The following is a 23,987-nucleotide window of genomic DNA, read 5'->3' as shown; positions in this document are numbered from 1 at the left end:
GAAAATATATATGATCATTATTGTTAGAGAATGAAGAGGGCAATAAATTTATTTATAGATGAATTTCTATCATGGTATGTTATATAATTTATACATTATAAGATGAGCTTCACAATCTTCATATGAAATAGAATTCCATTGAATAACTTATGCATTACAAGATTGTAGATTATGATACTAAATTTAATACCATAATCTTCAAATTTCTTATCCCTATAAAAAAAAAAAAAAAAAAAACCCTAATTGGACTTTAAATTCAAATGATATCATATCAAAACTCTAAAATTGTATAATTCACTCAAAAATTAAAATAATAATATCATGTAGGGGGAACATAAACAAAGATAATAAATAATACCACAAATAATTAAATTAAACAATTAAAAATAATTATATTACTTTTTGTCATTTTGGATCGAAGTGGACCAATTAGACTGAGTGGACCAAAAGGGCTGAATTGGACCGAAAGGACCGAAGTGGACTAAAAGGACAGAAATGGACCGAATGGACCGAAATGGACTGAATGGACCAAAATGACCGGAGTGAACTGAATGGACCGAATAGTTGGAATGGACCGAAGTGGACCGAAAGGACCAAGGTAGACTGAATAGACTGACATGGACCGAATTGCACAAAAAGACCGAAATTATTAAAGTAAACCGAATGGACCAAAATGGACTTAATGGGCCAAATTTAAAGGCACTTATCACTAACCATCCTAGACGTTAATTTAGGTAAGGCAAATTTACACGTGTACATGCTATTTTTTTTGAAGAAAGTGATAGAAATTTATTTGTGTAGTGTATTGTAAAAAGGATTGAAAATAAAGCGTTACAATAAATTATTTATTTATTATTATTTTTAAATCTGGAATGTAATTTTTCATATTTTTTAGTAGTCATTACAAAGCATTGAAAGCACTACAATATTTCCCAATTAAAGCTTCGCCTTGCATGCAAAATTATTTTGCTAATAGGATGTCAACAGCTTCATGGCCCAGTCAATTATAGTAAAATGGAGTTGTGTGGATTCATATATCAGCATATTTCGAGCACCCCATATAGCCCAAGTAACCATTTATAGCCTATATTTCATTATCCTATCTAGTTGTCGTGGCCATATACCGTTGTGAAAGAGAGAGTAAAATGGAGTTGTGTGGATTCATATATCAGCATATTTCGAGCACCCCATATAGCCCAAGTAACCATTTATAGCCTATATTTTATTATGCTATCTAGTTGTCGTGGCCATATACCATTGTGAAAGAGAGAGGCAATGAATTGAATAAAGAGTTTTTTTCTAAATTAAAGTAAATGAACATGTAAAATAATGTACATGTAAAATTAAAATCGTCCACGATATTATTAGAAAAAAAATGTTTAAGATGAATGTGTAAATCAATCAGTTAATATATTTAATATTATCAAAAAATTAAAGGAACAAATCAATAAAAAAAAATGGTGATATGACCGTTGATGTAGGGTGTTCGAAATACCACTCTTCAACTTTAAAATATTATATATAGATTGAAGTTCCATCCACTACAAAAAAAAGGTTCTATGGCCACGTTTTTAAAACGCGGCTATATGTCAAAAAAACGTGGCTATAGCCTATAGCCACGTTTTTTAAGGCCGCGCTTTCTAATGTGGCCTAAAACCTGTGACTATAGGACTAACGGCCCTATGGCCGCACTTTTCAACCGCGGCCCAAGACCAGGTCCTATAGCCCCGTTTAAAACGCGGCCTAAGGGTCTGGTCTTAGGCCGCGTTTTAAACGCGGCCTAAGGTTGTGGTCTTGGGCCGCGTTTTAAATGCGGCCCAAGGCTTAACCTTAGGCCACGTTTAAAACGCGGCCTAAGACCATATCCTTAGGCCGCGTTTAAAAAGTGCGGCCATTGCTCCCTTGGGGACTGTCTCTGAGACATCTTTTAGCCGCGTTTAAAACGTGGCCTAAGGTGAAAGCTATAGCCACGTTTAAAACGCAGCTATAGCCCCCCCTTTTTTTTTTTTTTCCCCTAGGCCAATTGGTTACACACCTTGTGTATTCCAAATAGTCCTTATGTAAGCAGATCATTATGCAGACAAATTATTATGTAGGCAGATATGTAGCTACCATGAAACCCCCACAAAATATATAAGGCATCTACTCATAACATTCTTCCTAACTATATCATATACTCACAAAATCACTACCATTATGAAGCATCCGCCAATTAAATTCATCCAATTCATTAAGGAAACAATATAATATTATAAAGCATTCTCAAGAGTGTGAATGAAATTATGGAAGTGAAATGAAAGTTTCAATCAGCAATCACTATGTACCAACAAAGTTTCAGACTAAAATGCAAAAATCCTCTCTCTCCATCAAATTTACTAGCATGATGATCAGTTGTCGTAACAGCTGATGCATCTTGACCACCTCCAAGCACCACCTAGAAAGCATTAAAGGCATTGAAGTTTATCAAATGTTGAATGAATCAAGCAACATGAATGGCTAGAATTGTTGATGTAGCCAGAAAAGAGCTCAAGAAAAAAATATATCAAATACATATGCATCAAGTTTTGGTTATGATAAGATTTCATAGAAATCTTCCATTAGGGGATTTTCCTTCAATTGCTGCCAACACATATATTCTACAGAAAGAAGCCTATGTTTCTGATTAAGTTTTTTATACATTGTGCGAATTGTGAGCCATCTACTGGCAGTTTTTGCTAACAGCTAGCACTACTATGGAAAACTTGCCACGTATCTTGTTTGTGGAAGAAGTGAATGATATGGCACTCACCACATATATTGTAATTAGGATGAAACTTAGGAATGAGCACCCAAGTATAAAATTAAGAGGACTCCACTGTCATTAATGAAACAAAGAGAATAAATGAATTGTTCAAATGAGAATAGATTCTATCATATTTCTCTCACTCTTTGTGCTTATATGCTTTTCAAAAACCTCGACAAAAAATAAAGGAAAAGATAGAAAAAGAACATACATGATGATGAACTACTTCCACAACAGATATTATATTAGTCTTGTTTGTGAAGTGACTAATCCCAAGAAGCCCCTTCAGTTGTTGAAGACCAATTACTATGGCTGCTCCAGCCACAAACCCCATAATAGCCGCATGGGATAGGAAATCTACAAGAAATCCTAGCCTGTATATTTGAAAGAAAATAAGATAAGTACTAGTTGGTCATGTAATTTTTGAATCATTTATGGCAAAAGCAATGAAACAAAAGGCAAAATACAATGGTGAGCCTTTCTTTAAAAAAAAAAAAAAACTATTACAGGACTAGATATGCAAATTAATTTATTAGTTAGATATAAAGTGCACCCCAGTTGTAAATAAGCAATAATTTCAATTTCAATTTTATATAAAGCTAATACTGAACTCAACAAGAACTCAATCAGGAATAGCAGCAGAACTAGATATTGTATATTTACATAAAGACTCACACCATATAAAAAAAAAAAAAAAAATCAATTTTAGAAGATTTGCACTTGTAGAGATATGCAAAAGTTTATTGTAGCAAAATTCTGGGGAAAAGGGCAGCACAGAGCAAAAAATTTATATTAAAAAAAGCCAATAGATTAGCAATGAAATAAAGGCCAAATTCACCACTGTTGAGGAGGAAAAGAAATATTGCAGTACACTAGAAAAGACAAATTCCCCAAGCTTCTTTCCAAGTCGAGACAAATATTGCCTATGTGCAGCCTCCAGTCTTATTTCAGTGATTTATAAAACTTTCCTCACCTTGTAATGTTTCATGCAAACAGACAGGTAAAGTAACTTATTATGCATAAGTTATCCTAATTAGATTCTATATCTGCGGCTATAGGCAAAATCTGAGGCCCCGTTTAAAAAACGCGGCCCCAGTTAAGGAAAAGAAAAAAAAAAAAAAAAAAAACTTTGCCAAAAAATAAAATACGGAAGTCCTTAGGCCGCGTTTTTTGCTCAAAAAAACGCGGCCTAAGAACCCGTCTATGGCCCCGCTTAAAAAATGCGGCCTAAGAATTCGTCTATGGCCCCGTTTTCATAAAACGTGGCTTCAGTCTATCTTGGGCCGTGTTTTTAAAATGCGGCCACAGTTAAGGAAAAAAAAAAAAAGTTTACCAAAAAATAAAATACGGAGGTCCTTAGGCCGCGTTTTTTGCTCAAAAAAACGCGGCCTAAGAACCCTTCTATGGCCCTGCTTAAAAAACGCGGCCTAAGGACCCGTCTATGGCCCCGTTTTCATAAAACGCGGCTTCAGTCTATCTTGGGCCGCGTTTTTAAAATGCGGCCACAGTTAAGGAAAAGAAAAAAAAAAAAAAAGTTTGCCAAAAAATAAAATACGGAGGTCCTTAGGCCGCGTTTTTTTCTCAAAAAAACGTGGCCTAAGCACCCGTCTATGGCCCCGCTTAAAAAACGCGGCCTAAGAACCCGTCTATGGCCCCGTTTTTATGAAACGCGGCTTCAGTCTATCTTGGACCGCGTTTTTTATAGCCACGGCTTAAAAAACGCGGCCCAAGGCCCCCGCGTTTTGTAGTGATCTATCTAATATTAAAGAGTTCACATGTTACTTGTGAGGCTCACAGTGCTATAATTTCTAACAATAAGTTTAAAGTCACAATGTTTTCAATTATTGACATGTTTTTTGACTTATTGTTGTTCCAATTACATAAGTTATGTCTTATATTACTATTATTACTAAATTTCTAAATACAAAAAGATAAGAACGCAGCAAAGGCATAAGATAAAAGAGTAGATGGCATCATCTAGGGGAATATTATATAGGGAGGGAGCTCATTGAGGCTCCCAAGAATATTATTATAGAAAATTCAGAAACCCTAAACTTGAGGCACTTGTAATAAGGGTGGCACGTGAATTTGCGGTCAGGAGCGTGGAGCTAAGGCACTAGGTGGGATCTCCAAGTGCGGAGAGTGCTGTGCTGTCATTAATACTTGCATTGTCTTCAAGAACAGCGTGAAAGTTTGATTGTTCAAAGTCACATTACCAAGACATTGGTTTCACAAATCTAACTTCTTGTAATTTATATCCAACTACCAAATTAACTTGTTACATGCACTTGGCAAACTTCTTCTTTTCCAAATATTAATGCAAGTTCTCCTTAGATTAAGCATTGTATGCCTTCATTTTTTAGCCTGTAATTAAGTTGCAAATTATTGCAGATGCAAATTGCAGTGAACTTGTTGTACATGAAAGAAATATATTTTCATCCATAAAAATACAAGAAAAACACATTCTGTTTCCATTAAAACACTCCAAATACTTATTTTCTATATATATAATAAAGGACATATTTCAGCTGACAAGCTGTTTACAAGCTTTCAATCGCTCACTCAATGCATTAGCAGAAAAAAGTTAGCTTTGCAGCATCCCAACAACAAACAATCTCATTGTCTCACCTCAAGTCATCAGATAACAAACAAAAGCAAATCTTTGGGCGGGTGACAAGCCAAGTTCACCTCAGCCAAAATGATGCCCCAATAGTCACACATTACAATTAACACATTAAGTTAAAAAAAGAAAAATAAAAAAACTATATAAACTTACTAGAGGCATTCTACACTAGTACAGTGTGTAGATACCCTCTGTAGACAAAGGGCCTTTAGTAGAGAGCTAGTGCCATGCATTTTCACTGCTACAAAAGGCCAAAATCATAGTAACTTGGACAAAGACCAAGGAGGGCTATTTCAAAAAAAGCCCCCCTTGATACTAGAATACCATATATACCTTATATAGTAGTATAATTAGAAAAGAAAAGAGTAGAGAAGAAAGTCACACTAAAGTTAGAGGTAATAGGCTTAATTTGGAGGTGTGTTTTTGATTAGCAGTGGTTGAGTTGGCTGAATCAGAACTGGCTTCCAGCGTAGGTTTGGCCAAAAGACCAGTTGGGAGGAGCCACATCGATGGATACCACAGTACGTCCATCACTAGTTGTGACCTTGATAGAGAGGGCTTGACCATTGAGATATGAGTTACTCTGCCAGTTCTGACCCCAGTTCCGGGACATGGCCTGCCAACCGGTGTTAGAGCCTTTAATAGACACAGCAGTAACATCACCAGCTCCACCAACATTGGTTATGAGCACAAGATTGAAGTATGAGTGTCCATTGACTGTGAACCTGATCCCACCACTCTTTTTGCAAGCAACCCTATATAAAAAATCACAATAAAGGAAATCAATACAAGTTAGAATATAATAAAACACATAAATGGATACATTGGTGTCCCTTTCTTTGTTTCTCCTTACATAAAGTCAACAACACCTTAAAAGAATTTTTTTTTTTTAAATTAGAGATAACTTCGTTGGAATATATAACCATCTTTTTCATAAGACAACATATTTCATAACTATTAACATGACTTGATGTGATTAATGTATATGTGAACAAATCATGTCAACAATTGTGAAAAATATTGTCCTTACCACTATTTCTCAACGCAACAGTTATGAAAAAAAATTGTGAGAAAATATATGTATTTTGGAGTAACTGTAAATGGTTTCCATTGCAAAGATGGTATGCTTACCTTCTGTACTGAACTGGGACAATTCCTGCTTTGTACTGAGCAATGTGTTGGAAAACAGGCTGAGCAAGATCGAAGTGCTGCTGGGGAGGATTACACCAGCCTCCAGCATCATTAGCTTGAGCAGAGTTTGGTGGACAGAAGTTAGTTGCAGTGACGATAATGGAGCCTGGTAAACACCAATTATTGTCATTCATGCACTTGATCTCAAAACAGGCTCCACAGCTCAACCCACTGTTGAAAAGAGCAGTACTCAATGCAGCTGTGTTTGTCCCATACCCCTGGCTGTAAAGATTCTCATAGCCACAAGCCCCACCTGCACTACCCAAAATTATTTAAGACCATTGAAGATCTCTCACTATACAACATCTAACAACTTTCATTTTCTTGCTTTTCTCATAATATCAAGTACTTACCCATTGTCCCAGAAGCATCACCACCTCCATAGAAAGTAGCATGTGCACTTGTCCACCCAGTTCCATCGCCCTCCACAGTCTTCAGCATGATCATGAGAAGGGCTACTATGGTATATTTAAGGAAATCCATTTCCTGTTCAAAGAAAGAAAAGAAATAAATTAAATGAGAGAACCCGTTTGAGATTTCAACAATTAATAGAGGAGACAGGGCCTTACAGTGGTCAAAGAAGTAAATGCAGCAAGCTGGGGACAAGAGAGAGGAAACTAACTAGCTAGGGAGAGAGTATATTGACAATGGTACAAGGAATGGAGAATGGACTTGTTTATATAGATGCGTTTACAGTGCAAGTGGAAGATAAAAATATGAGAATATGTCCAAAAATTTTGACATTAGAAAGATGGGAGGGAGTAGTATCTTAACAACCAACTGAAACTGAAACAGTTAAAATAACCAATCACAGAATTATAGTATAAGAAAAGAATCCACTTTGTAATAAATTTCAAATTGCTCCTGGCCTATTTTTGCGGACTAAGTGGACTTTTGACCATCATTTTTGAAAACCAAGAATCCTTGGGAATGCATATATTGTTATGTTTTAATAAAAATTCTATGTTCCAGTATTCAAGAGTCCAACGTTGCTTGAGTTCTCATGTTCAAATCCCAATGGTCACGTCCATGGGTCTGTCACAATGGTCATCCCCGCTCACCCATCTTTTTTATAAAAAAAAGAAAAAAAATTGACAACGTTTTATTTATTTATTTATTTTTTATATATTTTTATCCCTTATAAAGTAACTAAAATTGAAAAAGAAAATAAACAAAGACACATAATATATTATTATTGGTGGAACATAGAGTGAAATACAAAAACTTTATGTTTTCGTTAACATTGAGAATAGAGTTCCACTGGCTCATGTAAAAATATAGACTGTTGGATGACCTATAATCTTAAGGTATATATATATAGGGAGAATCATATCGGTACGTAATGTTGTATGTTAATCTAAAGTAGACTGAATTTATTCTTTTCACTGTAAAATTCCAAACTCCATTGCTTCACCTTCTACAATATTTATGCAGCAAGCAGGAAAGTGCATTATTGAATAGTAGTATTTTCACTAGCTAGGTCCTTTTGGCTTTTGCAAGAGCTTGCGTATACTAGCTGATAAAGTTAATTGTCCCCTACTACTTATTTTAAACTTAATTTAATAGCTAGGTAACCTGATCATGAACAACTGAAGGTCATAAAAATAGATGCGAGCATACACTTTTCTTTAAATGGTCCATATTGAAAAACATCTGAAGAGGACAACACATAGTTCGGTGACTAGGGAAGTCTTTTTGGTCTGTTATTCTTCGATTCCTTTCAAGGGGAAGAAGTTGGAATACCATTTATTCCTTTTAATTTTCCTTTACTTATAAACGATTAATTTTTGAAAAATTATAATATGAAACGACTAGTACAACATTGGTATGACATAGGAACGATATAGATAAAACACTGGTCTAGCACCCTAAGGCCGTTGGTTGGGATAAAATAGGGATGATAGAAAATAGGAAAAAGATAAGTGAAAAGAAAACTGATTTTATATGTATGTTTGATTGGAGAGAAGGGGAGAATGAAAATTGGTGAGCTTAGGCCAAAATTCTATCTCCTTAATGTAGGGAGAAAATAGAGGAGAAATGAATAGTTGCCGTCAATAATTGAACTACTCATTGTTGGTTGCTTTTCTTTTTATTTTTTTTGCTTTCCTGGGCATGATACAGGTTTGTGAGTTTATTTTATTTTATTATATTTTATTATTATTTTTTGCTTTTTTGGGCATGATTCAGGTTGTGGGTTCTTTCTTTTGTTTTGCTCTTCTTATTTTCTTCTCTTTTTTTTTTTTTTTTTGGTTTAACTAGATGTGATTTTTTTTTAACTTTTTCTTTTCTGGGCATGATTTTTCTTTTTTAATAAATTTGGGTGATTGTCTCTCTCTTTTTTTTCTCTTTTTTTTGTTGTTGTTGTTTGTCATGTTTTTGTTTTAATTAGACATCATTTTTTAACAATGGCATATGATTACATTTATACCAACTCATTTTTTCCATTTCTTCACTTTTTCACCCTCAACTAAACACAAATGAGGGAGACTAAAATATGTTCTACCTTTCTACTTTCTCTCTCCAACTAAACAGAAATGAAGTATCTGTACTTCCTCTCTTTGACTAGCTACCTAATTCGAATGTATCAATTAACCAATTCTCTCAAGCACCATAATTTGTTTTTCATATTATTTAATTTTTCAGAGGAATAGTATCAAATAGTTCTTTATCTTTCTATGTATATTTTAGTATGAATTTGATGCCCTAACTAGGCACATGGGGTTATGGGGGAGTGCTTCACTTTGACTTTATATCACCCCTAGTTTTTTTGGTAGTTGTAAATAATACATTGGCCATCCCTGACTTTTGATACCAACACTGAGAAAAGAATCCTATTTTAAAGTTATAATAAAACAGCAGGAAACTTGACTGCCTCAAATTTAGGATCGTATGGGTGGGATCAAAGTGGTTAGCATGTGGCAAACCATCCAGCTCAAATTATTATGATGACAAATCTTCTCTTTAATTTTTTTTCTCATCTTTCACTCCCTTTTATTTAATTAAGACAAACTTTTCCTTCTCTTTATTAAGCAATCTTAGCTGTACCCATCTGATAATCCTCATTAGTTTCATGCTGTTGCAGTATTTTAGTGTATGCTTTACAGGTTAACAAAACCAGGAGCATGAATGAGCATGCCTATTATCTGTAGAAGCTCCTAAAATGTTCACCTTTTTCCTTATAACTTTATTGGTCGGCAAGCGGGTAAGGAAAATTAAGCTTACCCCATTGCACTGCAGCTACCTGCATCATGGGCTTCTATATAGTTTTCAGTTAGGGGAGGAGTTAATTAAAGCTGAGCATGTGAAAAAGTGACAAAAACCAAAAAAAGGTCCTGTCAGGCATTGGACCTATGTGGTGATTAGGTAGTCATATATGTTTAGTTGTCAATGCAGAGTGTTGAAATTTTATTGCAACTCTAAAGGCTAAAATATTACTTCCAGTCTTCTACGCAATGTTATAGTAGTGGCAGATAAGCAACTTTCCTTTATGTACTTTTTTTATTATGAAGTAGGAGTACATGTTATTATACAAGTCTGCATTAGGTGTGAAAGCTATCACACTTCTGTGGTGATGGAGCTCATCGTTTTACGGCGCATTTTACTACCAGGCATGCTAAATTATGCTAATCACATAAATAGGACCACATGCAGGCTCATCTTACACTATCCACTCAATAAATTTCTTTACTATTTTTTTTTTCTTCCAGTTGTTGTTGTTGTTGCTATTTGTTGAAATCATGAATATTTTAATGAATCACATATGAACAGTACATGAGGGACCTACATACAGGTTATGAATTAATCAATTAACCTAAGACTAACAAGACAATGATATATATGGTACAATAATTCTGTAGTAATTAAAAAACACACAGAAATAATGGAATAGTACTATAGATTGTACAATATGAGCTTGGACTTGAATGTTCTAACTGTCCCCTCAAATTCAAGATGGATTGAGAGAAAACAGCTTAAGTTTGGATACAAGATCGCAAAAATGTCATGTAGAATGATTTCATGAAGAGGTCAGCAAGATGATCATGAGAGTTGATGATAAAATGAATCTGTAAAGAGCCCTAAAGGAGATGATGATCATAGACAAAGTGACAATCAATCTCAACGTGTTTATTTTGTTCATGAAAGACATTAAACTTGCTGTACTTTGAAAAGCGCTTTTGCTGTCACAGTATATAAGAGAGAAAAAAAAGAAGAGTAACACTCGTATTCTTTTGTAACCATCTAACCAAAAGACCTTAAAAGCGATGTCTACTAGGGCACGATGCCCTGCCTTTGTGGTAGATCAAGCCATAATAATCTATTTCATCTTGCCCAGAAAGATAATAGAATTAACAAGCAAAAAAAGTGGTAATCAGGCCTGTTTGGATACCGCTTATTTTGCTAAAAACTGAAAACTTATTACTGAAAACACTGTATCAAATAATTTTTAAAAAACAAAACACTGTTCACGCGTTTTTCACAAGTTGACTGGTCCATGAACAATGCCGTGGGACAAACAAAAAAAAAAAAAACACAAAACCTGCAAAACTCTTCAAGCAAACGCTCGCTCAGTGGTACAATGGTATATAATTTAAGTCTAGTGTAAGCCATGATAGACAACATATAAGTTCTCAGGTCGAATATATAACAGTAAGGGTCTGTTTGGATACCGTTTATTGCGGAAAATTGAAAACTGAAAATACTATAACAAAATAATTTTTAAATGTGTGAATAGTAATGTGGGACCCATATTTGAAGAAAAATTTGCTAAATTAGACAACTTGTGGGTCTCGTGAACAGTGCATGGGACCCACTGTATTGGACGCAAACGCGCTGAAACTAAATTTCAGCACAATTCAAACGGATGCTAAGATGGACGATGCTCCCAACCAGTCGACAATGTGTCATGTAATACTCATCAAATAGTGAAGAGATCTCAAGACCAATAAATTGTATTTGAGAGAGAGCTAAGCTCTTTCACTTCGAATTGCTAATTAATTAAGAAACTGTTTGAGCTCCTAAATACCAATAAGGTCATCTCCAATAATGATTAATTATCATTTACATGCAAAAGGAGAGGATTGGTGACACAATTAGTGCAACGGAGATACAGACCAGAGTCATATGACCTGATACTCTGACAGTGTAGCCTAGACATCCCAGTTAATTAATTTGTACCAACTTAAGGTCCCGGTTTTTTATTTTTTTTGGGATGGGTAAGGTCCCAGCTTTGATGAGGAATAACACTTACAAACCACCAACCCCAATTAGCTATCTGGCAAGAGCCCCAGACACATAGAAAGATTATCTTTTGGGGGAGGAGAAAAATCTAAAAGAAAGAAAAGCAGTTTTTACTCTTGTTCTTTCTCTTTCCAAAAATCATTTTTCAAAAAAAAAAAAAAAAAAAAAAAATCAAAACTCTCCCAATATCTCATGGAAGCTACATGCATCATTTCTTGCGCATTATGTGGGTTCCATAGGTCGCAGGTGTGGTCACTACTGGCCTACTTAAACCTTTTATGGCATAAGACCACCCGCACAATAATGATTACTATTTGAACTCACAACTCTTGAACTTACAGATGTAATAAGTCATACAAGTTTTTTAAGTACCATTAAGCCACCTCCTTGGCTAAAACTTATTTCCCATTATTTAAAACTTTTGGTAATAGAGTTTATTGGAGTAATATTATAATTTTATTTTAAAACCTTTTGTAACAATATTTCACTTAAAGAAAATTATGTTAATAATATTAATTTACTTAGATGATGGAAGCATGTTGTATAGCAAGTAATACTTTTTATAAGCATGTATTATGTAATGTAAATACGACATGTATAATTTCATATAAAAAAAGACATGTAATACCTAAAATTAAAGTATAAGCAATGATTTTTATTAAAAAAGTTGTAGAAACATTTGGTAAATAGTGTTAATTGGAGAATATGTACCATATGGTGAAATCAAATCATACTAAATTATAGTGCACCATATAATGAAATAAAAAATGAAAAAATTAAAGAAAAATAAAGAGGGCATTCACTTGACGTAATTATAACATGTAAGATACAAATTTTATTATTTTTTATTATTTATATATATACTGTAAAGACCTGATTTAGACTCTTAGCTCAACGGGTATATGGACTTAAGCCCAAAACAATAAATTTGTAGAGAATGGGTTGGAAAACTGGGCTTACGTGAACCAGATAACAGAAAAACAGGTTTTAATGCTAAAAAGAGAAAGATAACAGAAGTTTGTTAAGGAATAATGTTCTCGGATTGGTTCGAGGATGCTGATTCTTAAATATTTTACCCTTAAAGCTCTATTAGAGATTTGTTTACAGTTTTTCTCCTCTCCCTCCCATGGAGGGTCTTTCACATTATATAGCCCTCTTTAGACCATCTTGATCCTATACTTGTTGATCATCTAAGTCCTTACTTGAGTACTTGTCTCATCAGATACCCTCTTTGGCTTTCTGTGAGTTGCGTTCGCCAAGGTAGCACTGTTTAGAGGTCTTCTCTACATAAATGCGGTCAGAAAAGTAGCTGTAGTGCATTTAATGCGGTGGTAGCAGCTTTCTCTTAGATATTTTTGAGTTTTCTTCCTTCTTGCACGTTCATGAGACACGTTTCTATCTCTAGAGCTTCTTGGAGGGTTACCTTAGTTGCTGGAATACGTGCTTGAGTTGTCTTCATCATATTCGAGGAGGAGCTTCTCCTTGGATCACCTTCCGTTCGTCCCTCATTTATAGGTCTTTTAGTGGGGAATCCTGATAACTACTTGTTTCTCCTCGGACAATTCAGCTGTCTCGGACAAAGGCCCAAGGCCTAACATGTCATTCTGGGCCTTTATCCTTACAATAGCCCCTCAAAATTTCGATTTTTTCCCTCTCATCTGAGGAGAAAAGTGGGATTTTGATTCCCAAGAGATGAAGTCAACTGGCCCTTGATTTACATGTGTGGGAGTACGGTTTAACGCGCCTTATAATTGCTGCTGTCATTTCGAAGTTCGTGAGGCACCATTGATTGCTCCAGGTGGCGCCATGTTCCCCAGATCTGACGGTGAGGCGCATATCTAACGGTGGACCTTTTTCTTCGAAGTTCGAGTGGGATAACTCCCATTTAATCTCTCCCCCTATAAAAGGCGTCTGAAGGACTTCTCTCTCCTTATTTTGCAAAAGCTTTCAAATTTTCAAGAACTCTTAACTTCTCTAGAACTCTCTACGGTGTCGCTTATTCGTTTTTCGTAAGTTTTCACTTCTTCCTCAGACTGTTTTCTCCTCAGCCAGCCTCCTCGGCTCGCTTTTCTTTCGAAAGACTTTTTAGTGTCCCTTGTGTTTGCTTAGATGGGTAGGTTCAAGTACTTAGTAGACTCCCCGGCCGCTATGGAAGGTTTCAGGACCAAGTACCATATTTCGCAGGGAGTAGCCCTGCAATATTGTGCCCCAAACTGAATTTTTATTGATAGAGAAGTAGGTGAGGTCATCATTCCGATGATTGTCTTTTTGGAGGGAGGAATGACGCTGCCCATAGGTAGGGTAACTAGGGACTACCTCATTAATCACAGGCTAACTCCCCACCAGTGCGCCTTCAACCTCTTTAGGGTCTTGGGTTGCGTAGACGCTCTCAACGAGCAGATAGGCTTGGGGCTCATGTGGCTTAATTTGGTCCACCTATACAAGTGCCATAAGCTCCCTGGTGTGGGGTATTACCTAAAGTCCCGGTCCGACATCATCAGACTGATATCGTTCCTTCCCAAGTCAAACAAGGGTATGAAGGACGATTACCTCCTGGTCTTTGAGGAGTGGCATGATGGTCTTCACTGCCCAACTCAGGCAGGGGATCTAGGTGGGGTGCATTAGGATTAGGTCCCGTAGTTTAGTTTCCTTGATATTCCGTCTTCTCGGATGATAGTTTTGTTGTCCTAACCATCATTTATTTCTAAGATGAATTTTTTACAGACAAAAACCACGTCGCTCCAAGGCTAAGTCTGGTGAATGTACCAACCCTTAACAAACTGCTGAGATCCGAGGTATTCGTAAGCGAGGACGGACAATTATGGGCTGCTTCTTTAATTTTGGACTACGAGCCTTTATCTCATATATTCCAGGACGCAAGTTAAGCAATAAAGGCTGGCGATCCTCAGTTGAAATGGATAGACGTCTCTAAGCCAGGATTCCTTGCTTGGAGAGATCTTCACCCATCCAATTGCTCATCCAGCAAGTTCCCCAGGAGCTAGCTACTCCAAGAGAAGGGACAGATTCTGCACACTTGTCCTTCTCGGTCGAGATAGACCAGTTTCGCCTTGAAGACGAAGGTGAAGCTTCAGGTAGGCCGATAATACTCTCGGAGTCCGAGGCTAATATTGACAGGCTTTCTGCAACCAACACTCTGGGCCTAGTGGTTGCTTGGATTAACTTCGAATTTGAGGAAGAAGAGATGGCTCTAAACTAGAGGAGAAGCCTGCGAGACCTCATGGCCTCTAGGAACAAGGGGGCAACTTCACAAGAAGTACCCAAATCCTAAGTTCCTGTAACTCTTCCTCCCCCTCCCGCTCCTCTCCCTACCGATCCAGGCCTGCACACGATGAGAGACCTAAAGAAGAAAAGGCCAACACAAGAGATTGAGGAGGGAGAGTTGCTCCCTCAAAGGGCATGAAGCAGCAAAAGACTGCCAAGGACCCAAAGGATAAGAGGTCCTCATTCGTGGACAGCCGAGAAGAGCAAAACCTGGTTGAGGGCGCCTACCACAGCGTGTGTGGTCGCCTCGGCTAGAGGTTGATGGGGCTGCGATCCCGTGGAATGCCTCTGTTAAGAAGTATCAAAGAGGTCATTCTGCGCATGTGGCTGAGTCCTTGGAGTAGCCACTTCTCCTGTCCAATGATATGGACGCCTTGAGGAAGCTGAAGCAGCACGACCTTTTCCTGTTCCTAAAAAGGGACCTTGCTTTGGTAAGTCCGCATTCTCATTCTTTTATTTATTTTAGCACTAGTAAGCTTTCTCATCTATTTACAAGGGATTACAATATTGTTCTTATGCAAATTACCCAAGAGGTTTATGTGGCCGAGGAGTGGGTCAACAGAGTTAAGAACAATGCCAAGAATGATGCCAGGAACGAGGCTAACCTCTGTCTCGATGCCGATAAGGCCTTGGGGGCTGCAAAGGAGGAGAATAAGGATCTGGCCACCAAGCTGACCGCCTCGGAGAAGGACCAGAATAGCGCCTTGACCGGCCTAAAGAATGCTGAGACTCAAGCCGAGGATCAGCGCAAGTTGCTTTATCAAACAGAGATAGAGTTAGCCACTTCTAAGCAACTTGCGCTGGATCTGAAGGCGAAGCTGCAGAAGGCCAAAGAGGCAGCTCAATTGGCTAAGGAGGCATTGGAGGCCGAGAAGCAAGCAGCCTATGTTCTTGGCGTAGAGGAGACACAAGCCAGGCTTACTGAGGAGTTGGCTAAGGCATGCAGTGCCTACTGCAATGCCACATGGGCTGAAGCTCTTAACATTGCAGGAGTTCCTGCAGACTCAAAGTGGAGGCAGCAGGGAAAGACTTATTACCACCTTGATATCCGAGCGATCTTGAGCAGTCTTCCACTTCCCTCTACCTTCACCCCTGAGTCCTTGGAGCAGCCTCTTACTACTCAAGCTGCAACCCTTCTTCCCGATGTTCCATAGGGATCCAACCTAGCTAGTGACGAAGTACAAGGGGCCTAAAGATTAGGGCAAGGGTAAAGGGAAAAAGTCCTCCTCCAAAGTCAAAGATGCCACCAAGGACAAGGATGCTGTAGTTAAGGCAAAAGAAGCAGAGGTCGGGACTAAGGAAGCAAACAATAAGGCCAAGGATGCTCCTTCCTCTTAGCCAGGCCAGCAAGATCCTCCTGCTCCCAAGGCGTAGGCTAGATTTTGTGGTGACACTTTGTCTGAATGTAATGTACTCATCTTATTTAATTGAAACGCTTTTCTCTTCTTTTATTTATTTATTTATTTTATATCTCGGAAATCCCTTGCACTTTTTATTTTATATGCTTTGAGGATTATCAACATCATGAATAGCGTTGTGTCGTTGCTTCCTTATACTTAAAAACAGACAACAATACGTTGGTAACTATTGGATCAATCTAATTAAGTTGATCACATCTCCTGATATAATAGCGTTCTATTTAAATACTTATAAAAAATGTAATAGTGTGTTAGTTTTCCCCAAAGCACCTGGTCCGAGGAGGATTTCAGGCATGCTTAAGGTTTTGTTTAAATACTTATAAAATATGTAATAGTGTATTAATTTCCCCAAAGCATCTGGTCCGAGGATTTCAGGCATGACTAAGGTTCTGTTTAAAAACTTATAAAATATATGATAGTGTATTAATTTCCCCAAAGCATCTGGTCCTCGGACTTCAGACATGACTAAGGTTCTGTTTAAACACTTATAAAATATGTGATAGTGTATTAATTTTCCCAAAGCATCTGGTCCTCAGACTTCAGGCATGACTAAGGTTCTGTTTAAACACTTATAAAATATGTAATAGTGTATTAATTTCCTCAAAGCATCTGGTTCGAGGACTTCAAGCATGACTAAGGTTTTGTTTAAACACTTATAAAATATGTAATAGTATATTAATTTTCCCAAAACATCTGGTCCGAGGATTTCAGGCATGACTAAGGTTTTGTTTAAACACTTATAAAAGAAGAACAGCGCACTTATACAATGAATGGACGTATAGACAAAGAAAACTTTCATTAATAATAGTACATTTTCAGGTTGTTTACATTCCAAGGGCGTGATATTACATGCTCATCTAAGTCTTCTAAAAAATACGCTCCTATACTAGCCACTAAGGTGATGCGGTACGGTCCTTCCCAATTGGGCCCTAACTTTCCCTACGCTGGGTTCTTTGCAGTACCTATGACCTTTCTTAATACCAAGTCATCTGGCGCTAATGGCCTTAGCTTCACATTGGCATCGTAACCTTACTTGAGCTTGTGTTGGTAGTATGCCAATTGAACCATTGCGTTCTCCCTTCTTTCTTCAATAAAGTCTAAAATCTTTTCTAGTAATTCACTATCATTGCTCATATTGAAAGAGCTAGTCCTCAGTGTCGGGAAGCCATTCTCCAGAGGAATAATCGTCTCGGCGCCTATGTCATTGTAAAGGGAGTCTCCCCGGTGGATCTACGAGGCGTGGTTCAGTATGTCCAGAGGACATGTGGCAATTCTTCTACCCATTTCCCCTTAGCATCGTTCAATCTCTTCTTGAGTCCACTCACTATGACCTTGTTAATGGCCTAGGCTTGACCATTCCCTTGGGGATAGGCTTGGGTAGAGCAACTGTTCTTGATTCCCAAGTCACAGCAATATCTCTTGAAAGATTTGTTATCGAATTGAAGGCCGTTGTCCGAGATGAGGGTATGAGGGACTCCGAATCGGGTGACAATATTTTTCCACACAAACTTCTTGGCGTCCACGTCCTTGATGTTTGCCAAGGGCTCAGTTTCAACCCATTTGGTGAAGTAGCCCGTGTCGATTAGCAGGTATCTCTTGTTCCCTACTACTTTGGGGAAAGGGCCTACGATGTCTAAGCTCCATTGCGTAAATGGCCAAGTGTTGGACAGAGGATTAAGGATTCCTCCTGGTTGATGCATGTTTGGCACGAACCTTTGACATTGATCGCATTTCTATATGTATTCCTATGCTTCCTTTTGCATTTTTGGCCACCAGTAGCCTTAAGTGATGGCCCTGTGTGCCAAAGATCTACCTCCGGTTTGACTCCCATAGATCCCCTCATGTAACTCTTCCAGCAGTAATTTTGTTGCTTCAGGGTGTATGCACAACAAGTAGGGCCCGAAAAACGAGCGTTTGTATAACTTTTGGTCATCGGACAACCAGAACCGAGGAGCCTTCCTACGCACCTTTACTGCTTCTAATTTTTCCTCAGGCAGGATATCGTCCTTCAAGAATGATATTATGGGGTCCATCCAGCAAGGCCCCACCCTGACTTGGTGACCATGGATCATTTCTTTCTCCACCCCTGCTGGTTTGTACAAATCTTCCACAAGGATGACCCGAGGAAGACCTTGTGCCGAGAAGGTAGCAAGCATGGCCAGGGAGTCAGCATGGGTGTTTCCACTTCTGGGGATATGCAATAAGTTGAAAGATTCGAATCCTGACCGTAGGTGCCCCACCTGACTTAAGTACCTCTGCATTCTTTTGTCCCTCGCCTTAAATTCTCCTTTTACTTGGCCAACGACTAATCTCGAGTCTGAGAACATCTTTATCACCTTCCCGCCCATTTTCTGAACCATGGTCATTCCCATTAGCAGGGCCTCATATTCAGTCTCGTTATTTGTGGTCGAGAATTCCAGTCTTAGCAATTTCTTAATAGTGATCTTCTCGGGGGATATTAATACTATTCCCACCCCGAACCCCTTTTGGTTTGCTGCGCCATCGACGTACACTTTCCAGGATAGCGGGTCCTGTTGGGAGATCATGCCAACCGATTTTCCATCCATGTGTTGTGCTTCTGTCACTTCTTCCAATGGGAGTTCGACGAACTCGGCCACCAGGTCTGTGAGGACCTGGCCCTTGATAGAGGTACGAGGCATGTACTTGATATCAAAAGCCCCTAGGATCGTGCCCCATTTAACAATCCTCCCTGTGTAATCAGCACTTTGAAGTATAGTTTTGAGTGGGAACTGAGTCAGGATGACAACTGTATGCGCTTGGAAGTAATGGAGAAGCATTCGTGTGCCAAGCACCACCTCTAAGACGGCCTTTTCTAGTGGTAGATACCGAACCTCGGCCTCATGTAGTGATTTGCTTACATAGTAAACTAGCCGTTGTACGTCATTGTCAACTTGTAGCAATACCAAACTTACAGCGTGAGGGGCCATAGCGATGTATGCGAACAGGACCTTATCCACCTCAGGACTAGACATGATAGGTGGCCGCGATAGATATTCTTTAAGTTGTTGGAAAGCCAACGCACACTCTTTAGTCCATTCAAATCCTTTCCACCTTTTCATCAAGAGGAAGAAAGGTCTGCACTTATTTGCCGACTGAGAAATAAACCAGTTCAGGGTGGCAGCCATTCCGATAAGCTTCTGGACCTCTTTGAGATTCCGAGGTGGTTGTAAATTGTTAATGGCTTTGAGTTGATCGGGGTTGACCTCAATACCCCGGTGAGTCACCATGTATCCCAGGAACTTACCTAATTCGACACCAAATGAGCACTTGGAAGCGTTTAGGTGCAACCTATGTTTCTTCAGGATTTCAAAGATGCTTCCGAGGTTTGTAACGTGCTCGGACACCACCTTACTCTTCACCACCATGTTGTCTATGTAGACCTCAATGCTTTTGCCCAACTGGGATTCAAACATTCTTGTCATCATCCTTTGATAGGTTGACCCAGAGTTCTTTAAGCTGAATGGCATCACCTTATAGTGGTAGTTTCCAGTAGGAGTGACAAATGCTATTTTTTCTTGATCGTCCAAGACGAGTGGTATTTGATGATACTTTTGAAAGGCGTCTAAGAAGCTCATTCGAGGATGGCCTACTATTGCATTTACCAATTAGTCTATTCGAGGCATAAGGAAGGGATCTTTTGGGCAGGCCTTATTCAAATCTGTGAAGTCCACACATACTCGTCACTTCCCGCTCTTCTTCTTCACTACTACGGTATTGGCCAACCATTCGAGGTAAAAGACCTCCTTGATAGCCCCTGCCTTTTTAAACTTCATCACCTCTTCCCTGACAGTGTCTGTATGTTCTTTGGATGGGCGCTGAGACTGTTGCTTCTTGGGAATGATGGATGGGTTAACGTTCAAATGATGGCAGATAAAGTCTAGATCCACCCCCGGAGCCTCGTAAGTGTCCCATGCGAACACATCAATGTTTCTTTTGAGGAATACCAACAACTCCTCCTTCTTTTGAAGGGGGTAGTTGAGCCCCGACCTGAAAGAACTTCTCCAGATCACCACCTATAATAAATTTTTCCAAATCCTCGCATTTGGGCTCTTCGGCTGGTCCATGGGATGGCAACTCCGGAGTTTTTGATTGCTATAAGTCCCTTTCGATAGTGGCCGAGGAGCTAGTTTCGTGTTGCCGTGAGATGGCGGTCACAAAGCATTGCCGAGCCACAGGTTGATTCCCCATAATTTCTTTGACGCAGCCCCCCGAGGGGTATTTTACTTTCTAGTGCAGGGTAGATGAAACGGCTTCCATAGCATGGAGTCAGGGTCTAGCCACAATAGCCGTGTAGGGGGAATAGGTATCCACCACGATGATGTTTACCTCCACCACTTTTGAACCAGTTTGTATGGGTAGTCTGATCTGATCCATTGGAATAACAGTCTTCCCTTCGAAACTAATCAGAAGGGAATTGTAGGTTATCAGGTCCTTGAGTTTTAATCTCAGCCCCTTGTGCAGGTTGGGGTACATGACCTCGACAGCACTACCCTAGTCTACTAACACTCTCTTTACATTGTACCCTCATATCCTGAGTGTGACCACCAGAGCATCGTCGTGGGGTTGAATGGTTCCGATCTTGTCCTCGTCCGAGAAGCCCAAAATTGGTCAAATTTCTACTCTAGCTCTTTTAGGCTTCGGATCATTGCTCTCGCCAGGAAGCCAAGCTACAGACATTACTTTGGAGGGGCAAGAACCGATTCTGTCGGGAGGAGCGAAGATGACATTGATCGTTCCCAAGGGCGATCTTAAAGAATCATCCCTCCTGGGTTCCAAATTTGTTTGGCCCCCTCGGCTACTGGTGTGATGTAACAGATGTTTCAGCTTCCCTTTTCAGACCAGCTGGTCCAAATGGTCCCACAAATTCCTACAATCCTCTGTAGTGTGCCCTTGGTCCTGATGGTACTGGCAATAAAGGTTCTGGTTTCATCTCAGGGGGTTCCTAGCCATCTTGTTTGGCCATTTGAAGAACGGTTCGTTCTTAACCTTCTCCAGAACCTGGTGCACCAGTTCTCGGAACACTGTATTGACCGCCTGAGTGTTGGTAGGTCCTGACTGACCACCAAAATCTTTTCGTGGCTGGCTATTATTATATCGGTCCAACCTGAAATTCCTCCTTTCCTAAGGGATAACCTTATCCTTTCCTTTACCCATTTGCTGGTCTTCCTCGACTCTCTTATACTTGTCAATACGGTCCATGAGTTGGCATAGATTGGTGATAGGTTTTCCCGTTAGGGACTTCCTTAAGCCATGCTCAGTCGGGAGGCCGCTCTTGAAGGTACTGATGGCGACGTCTTCAAAGTTACTGTCCATCTCATTGTACATCTCCCAATCTCTGTCCGAGTATGTTTTCAGGGTCTTTCTCTCTCTCATACTTAAGGATAGTAGGGAAGATAGGGGTCGAGGGACTCTACTACAGGTGATGAAGCGAGAACCAAATGCTTGGGTGAGCTCCTTAAAGGAGTTTATGGAATCGGCCTTCAAGCTATCAAACCATTTCATTGCTATGGGTCCTAGGCTGGATGGGAAGACCTTGCACATCCAGGCTTTGTCTCTAGAATTGACGGCCATTCTCTGATTGAAGTGGCTCACATGCTCTACGGGGTCTGTCTTGCCATTATACATGGTAAACGCGTGCTGAGTGAACCGCTGGGGGAGTTCTGCTCGCTTAATTCTTCGTGTGAAAGGCGACTTGGAGATTTAATCCAACGCCTTGCCCATAGCGTTGTTTCCCACACCTTTTTGAAGGGGGCTCTTATGCCTACGCTTGTGGTGGTGCTCCTCTTCGTAGGAGAAAGACTCGCTGGGTGGGGTCTTTGACCTTCGTTTGTAGCTACCATCCTCTTCACCGTAAGGGGAGTCGTTCAGGCTGGAGGAGGCTTGCCTCCGCTGTGCATGGCACAACTTTCTCTTTAGCTGGTCAACTTCCAATTGCAGCGCTCTGGTATTCTCTTCTTGAGAGAGATGACCCTTTCCCCGTGACTGGCTTCTTCCGGTCCGGGCACTATACACATTTCCCTTTCGATCTCTTCTCTGCTCGAGGTTGATGAAAGGATTTTGACGTTGGGATCCTATGGATTCTACCTGTCGTAGAATTGAACCTGCCATGGTTGAACGTTGAGCTCGTTAACACCCAAGTATTCCTCCCCACAGATAGCGCCAATTGTAAAAACTTGATTTAGACTCTTAGCCTAACGGGTATATGGACTTAAGCCCAAAACAACCCAAAACAATAAATTTGTAGAGAATAGGTTGGAAAACTGGGCTTACGTGAACCAGATAACAAAAAAACAGGTTTTGATGCTAAAAAATAATGTTCTCGAATTGGTCTGAGGATGTTGATTCTTAAATATTTTACTCTTAAAGCTCTATTACAGATTTGTTTACAGTTTTTCTCCTCTCCCTCTCATGAAGGGTCTTTCACGTTATATAGCCCTCTTTGGACCATCTTGATCTTATACTTGTTGATCATTTGAGCTCTTACTTGAGTACTTGTCTCATCAGACACCCTTTTTGGCTTTTTGTGAGTTGCGTTCTCTGAAGTAGCACTGTTCAGAGGTCTTCTCCACATAAATGCAGTCAGAAAAGTAGCTGTAGTACATTTAATGTGGTGGTAGCAGCTTTCCCTTAGATCCTACATTTCTTGATCCTACATTTGTTGATCATCTGAACCCTTACTTGAGTACTTGTCCCATCAGACACCCTCTTTGGCTTTCTGTGAGTTGCATTCGCCAAGGTAGCACTGTTCAGAGGTCTTCTCCATATAAATGCAGTCAGAAAAGTAGCTGTAGTGCATTTAATGCGGTGGTAGCAGCTTTCCCTTAGATATTTTTGAGTTTCCTTCCTTCTTACACGTTCATGAGACACGTTCCTATCTTTGGAACTTCTTGGAGGGTTACTTTAGTTGTTGGAATATATACTTGAGCTGTCTTCATCATATCCGAGGAGGAGCTTCTTCTCGGATCACCTTTCGTTTGTCCCTCATTTATAAGTCTTTTAGTGGGGAATCCTGATAACTACTTGCTTCTCCTCGAACAATTCAGCTGTCTCGGACAAAGGACAAAGGCCCAAGGCCCAACATGTCATTCTGGGCCTTTATCCCTACATATATAATATGAAAATAACGTGATTTTTCATAACTTTTTCACTTTACAACTTTGGATTTTTACCATTACACTCTGTAGTGGCCCTTATGAGATTTTTCATCTTGTTCTTAGGGGAGAAAGAAGATTCAATTTGTGACGTGAAATTTCAATGATTGTTTGCATATTTACCCGTTGGAGTAAGTCGAAATAAACAAGGGATCAATAAGATTGAGCGACACTTTGAGTAAAAGTTACAAGAATGATTATTAGACACAACACAAAAAATAATTTTAAAAATTTGTACAAAAAATAATTTTAAAAATTTCTTTATTTTACTGATATGACAA

At 39.2% G+C, this 23,987-nt stretch overlaps 4 protein-coding genes across 4 annotated transcripts; all 4 read right to left on the bottom strand.

The window, feature by feature from the left end:
- Positions 1 to 2,286: 2,286 nt before the first annotated feature.
- LOC115976938 (sulfate transporter 2.2-like) lies at positions 2,287 to 3,446 on the bottom strand. The gene is made up of 3 exons (XM_031098512.1): positions 2,994 to 3,446; positions 2,789 to 2,854; positions 2,287 to 2,434 (listed from the first exon to the last, which is right to left on the bottom strand). The coding sequence occupies exons 1-3, from the start codon at positions 3,114 to 3,116 to the stop codon at positions 2,303 to 2,305; spliced, it is 321 nt and encodes a 106-aa protein (XP_030954372.1). The 5' UTR covers positions 3,117 to 3,446; the 3' UTR covers positions 2,287 to 2,302.
- A 1,827-nt stretch (positions 3,447 to 5,273) lies between these two features.
- LOC115974972 (expansin-A10-like) lies at positions 5,274 to 7,245 on the bottom strand. Its single transcript, XM_031095614.1, has 4 exons — positions 7,166 to 7,245; positions 6,950 to 7,082; positions 6,537 to 6,849; positions 5,274 to 6,160 (listed from the first exon to the last, which is right to left on the bottom strand). The coding sequence occupies exons 2-4, from the start codon at positions 7,077 to 7,079 to the stop codon at positions 5,857 to 5,859; spliced, it is 747 nt and encodes a 248-aa protein (XP_030951474.1). The 5' UTR covers positions 7,080 to 7,082; positions 7,166 to 7,245; the 3' UTR covers positions 5,274 to 5,856.
- An 11,070-nt stretch (positions 7,246 to 18,315) lies between these two features.
- LOC115994513 lies at positions 18,316 to 19,527 on the bottom strand. The gene has a single exon (XM_031118702.1). It carries the CDS (start codon positions 19,525 to 19,527, stop codon positions 18,316 to 18,318), a length of 1,212 nt encoding a protein of 403 aa, XP_030974562.1.
- Positions 19,528 to 21,676: 2,149 nt separating this feature from the next.
- Positions 21,677 to 22,180, bottom strand: LOC115994509. The gene has a single exon (XM_031118688.1). The coding sequence runs from the start codon at positions 22,178 to 22,180 to the stop codon at positions 21,677 to 21,679; it is 504 nt and encodes a 167-aa protein (XP_030974548.1).
- Between the last annotated feature and the right edge of the window lie 1,807 nt (positions 22,181 to 23,987).

This window comes from Quercus lobata, chromosome 1 (assembly GCF_001633185.2).
Source record: "Quercus lobata isolate SW786 chromosome 1, ValleyOak3.0 Primary Assembly, whole genome shotgun sequence".
Lineage (NCBI taxonomy): Eukaryota > Viridiplantae > Streptophyta > Magnoliopsida > Fagales > Fagaceae > Quercus > Quercus lobata.
This window is presented reverse-complemented; position numbering and strand designations above follow the sequence as displayed.

Coding starts and splice junctions, on each gene's coding strand:
- LOC115976938 (XM_031098512.1), bottom strand. CDS start 3,116: ATGGGGTTTGTGGCTGGAGCAGCCATAGTAATTGGTCTTCAACAACTG. Junction 2,855..2,993: donor TGGAAGTAGTTCATCATCAT/GTATGTTCTTTT, acceptor CATTAATGACAG/TGGAGTCCTCTTAATTTTAT. Junction 2,435..2,788: donor TCCTAATTACAATATATGTG/GTGAGTGCCATA, acceptor AATGCTTTCTAG/GTGGTGCTTGGAGGTGGTCA.
- LOC115974972 (XM_031095614.1), bottom strand. CDS start 7,079: ATGGATTTCCTTAAATATACCATAGTAGCCCTTCTCATGATCATGCTG. Junction 6,850..6,949: donor TGATGCTTCTGGGACAATGG/GTAAGTACTTGA, acceptor TGGGTAGTGCAG/GTGGGGCTTGTGGCTATGAG. Junction 6,161..6,536: donor GTCCCAGTTCAGTACAGAAG/GTAAGCATACCA, acceptor TTTTTTATATAG/GGTTGCTTGCAAAAAGAGTG.
- LOC115994513 (XM_031118702.1), bottom strand. CDS start 19,527: ATGTCTAGTCCTGAGGTGGATAAGGTCCTGTTCGCATACATCGCTATG.
- LOC115994509 (XM_031118688.1), bottom strand. CDS start 22,180: ATGTATAATGGCAAGACAGACCCCGTAGAGCATGTGAGCCACTTCAAT.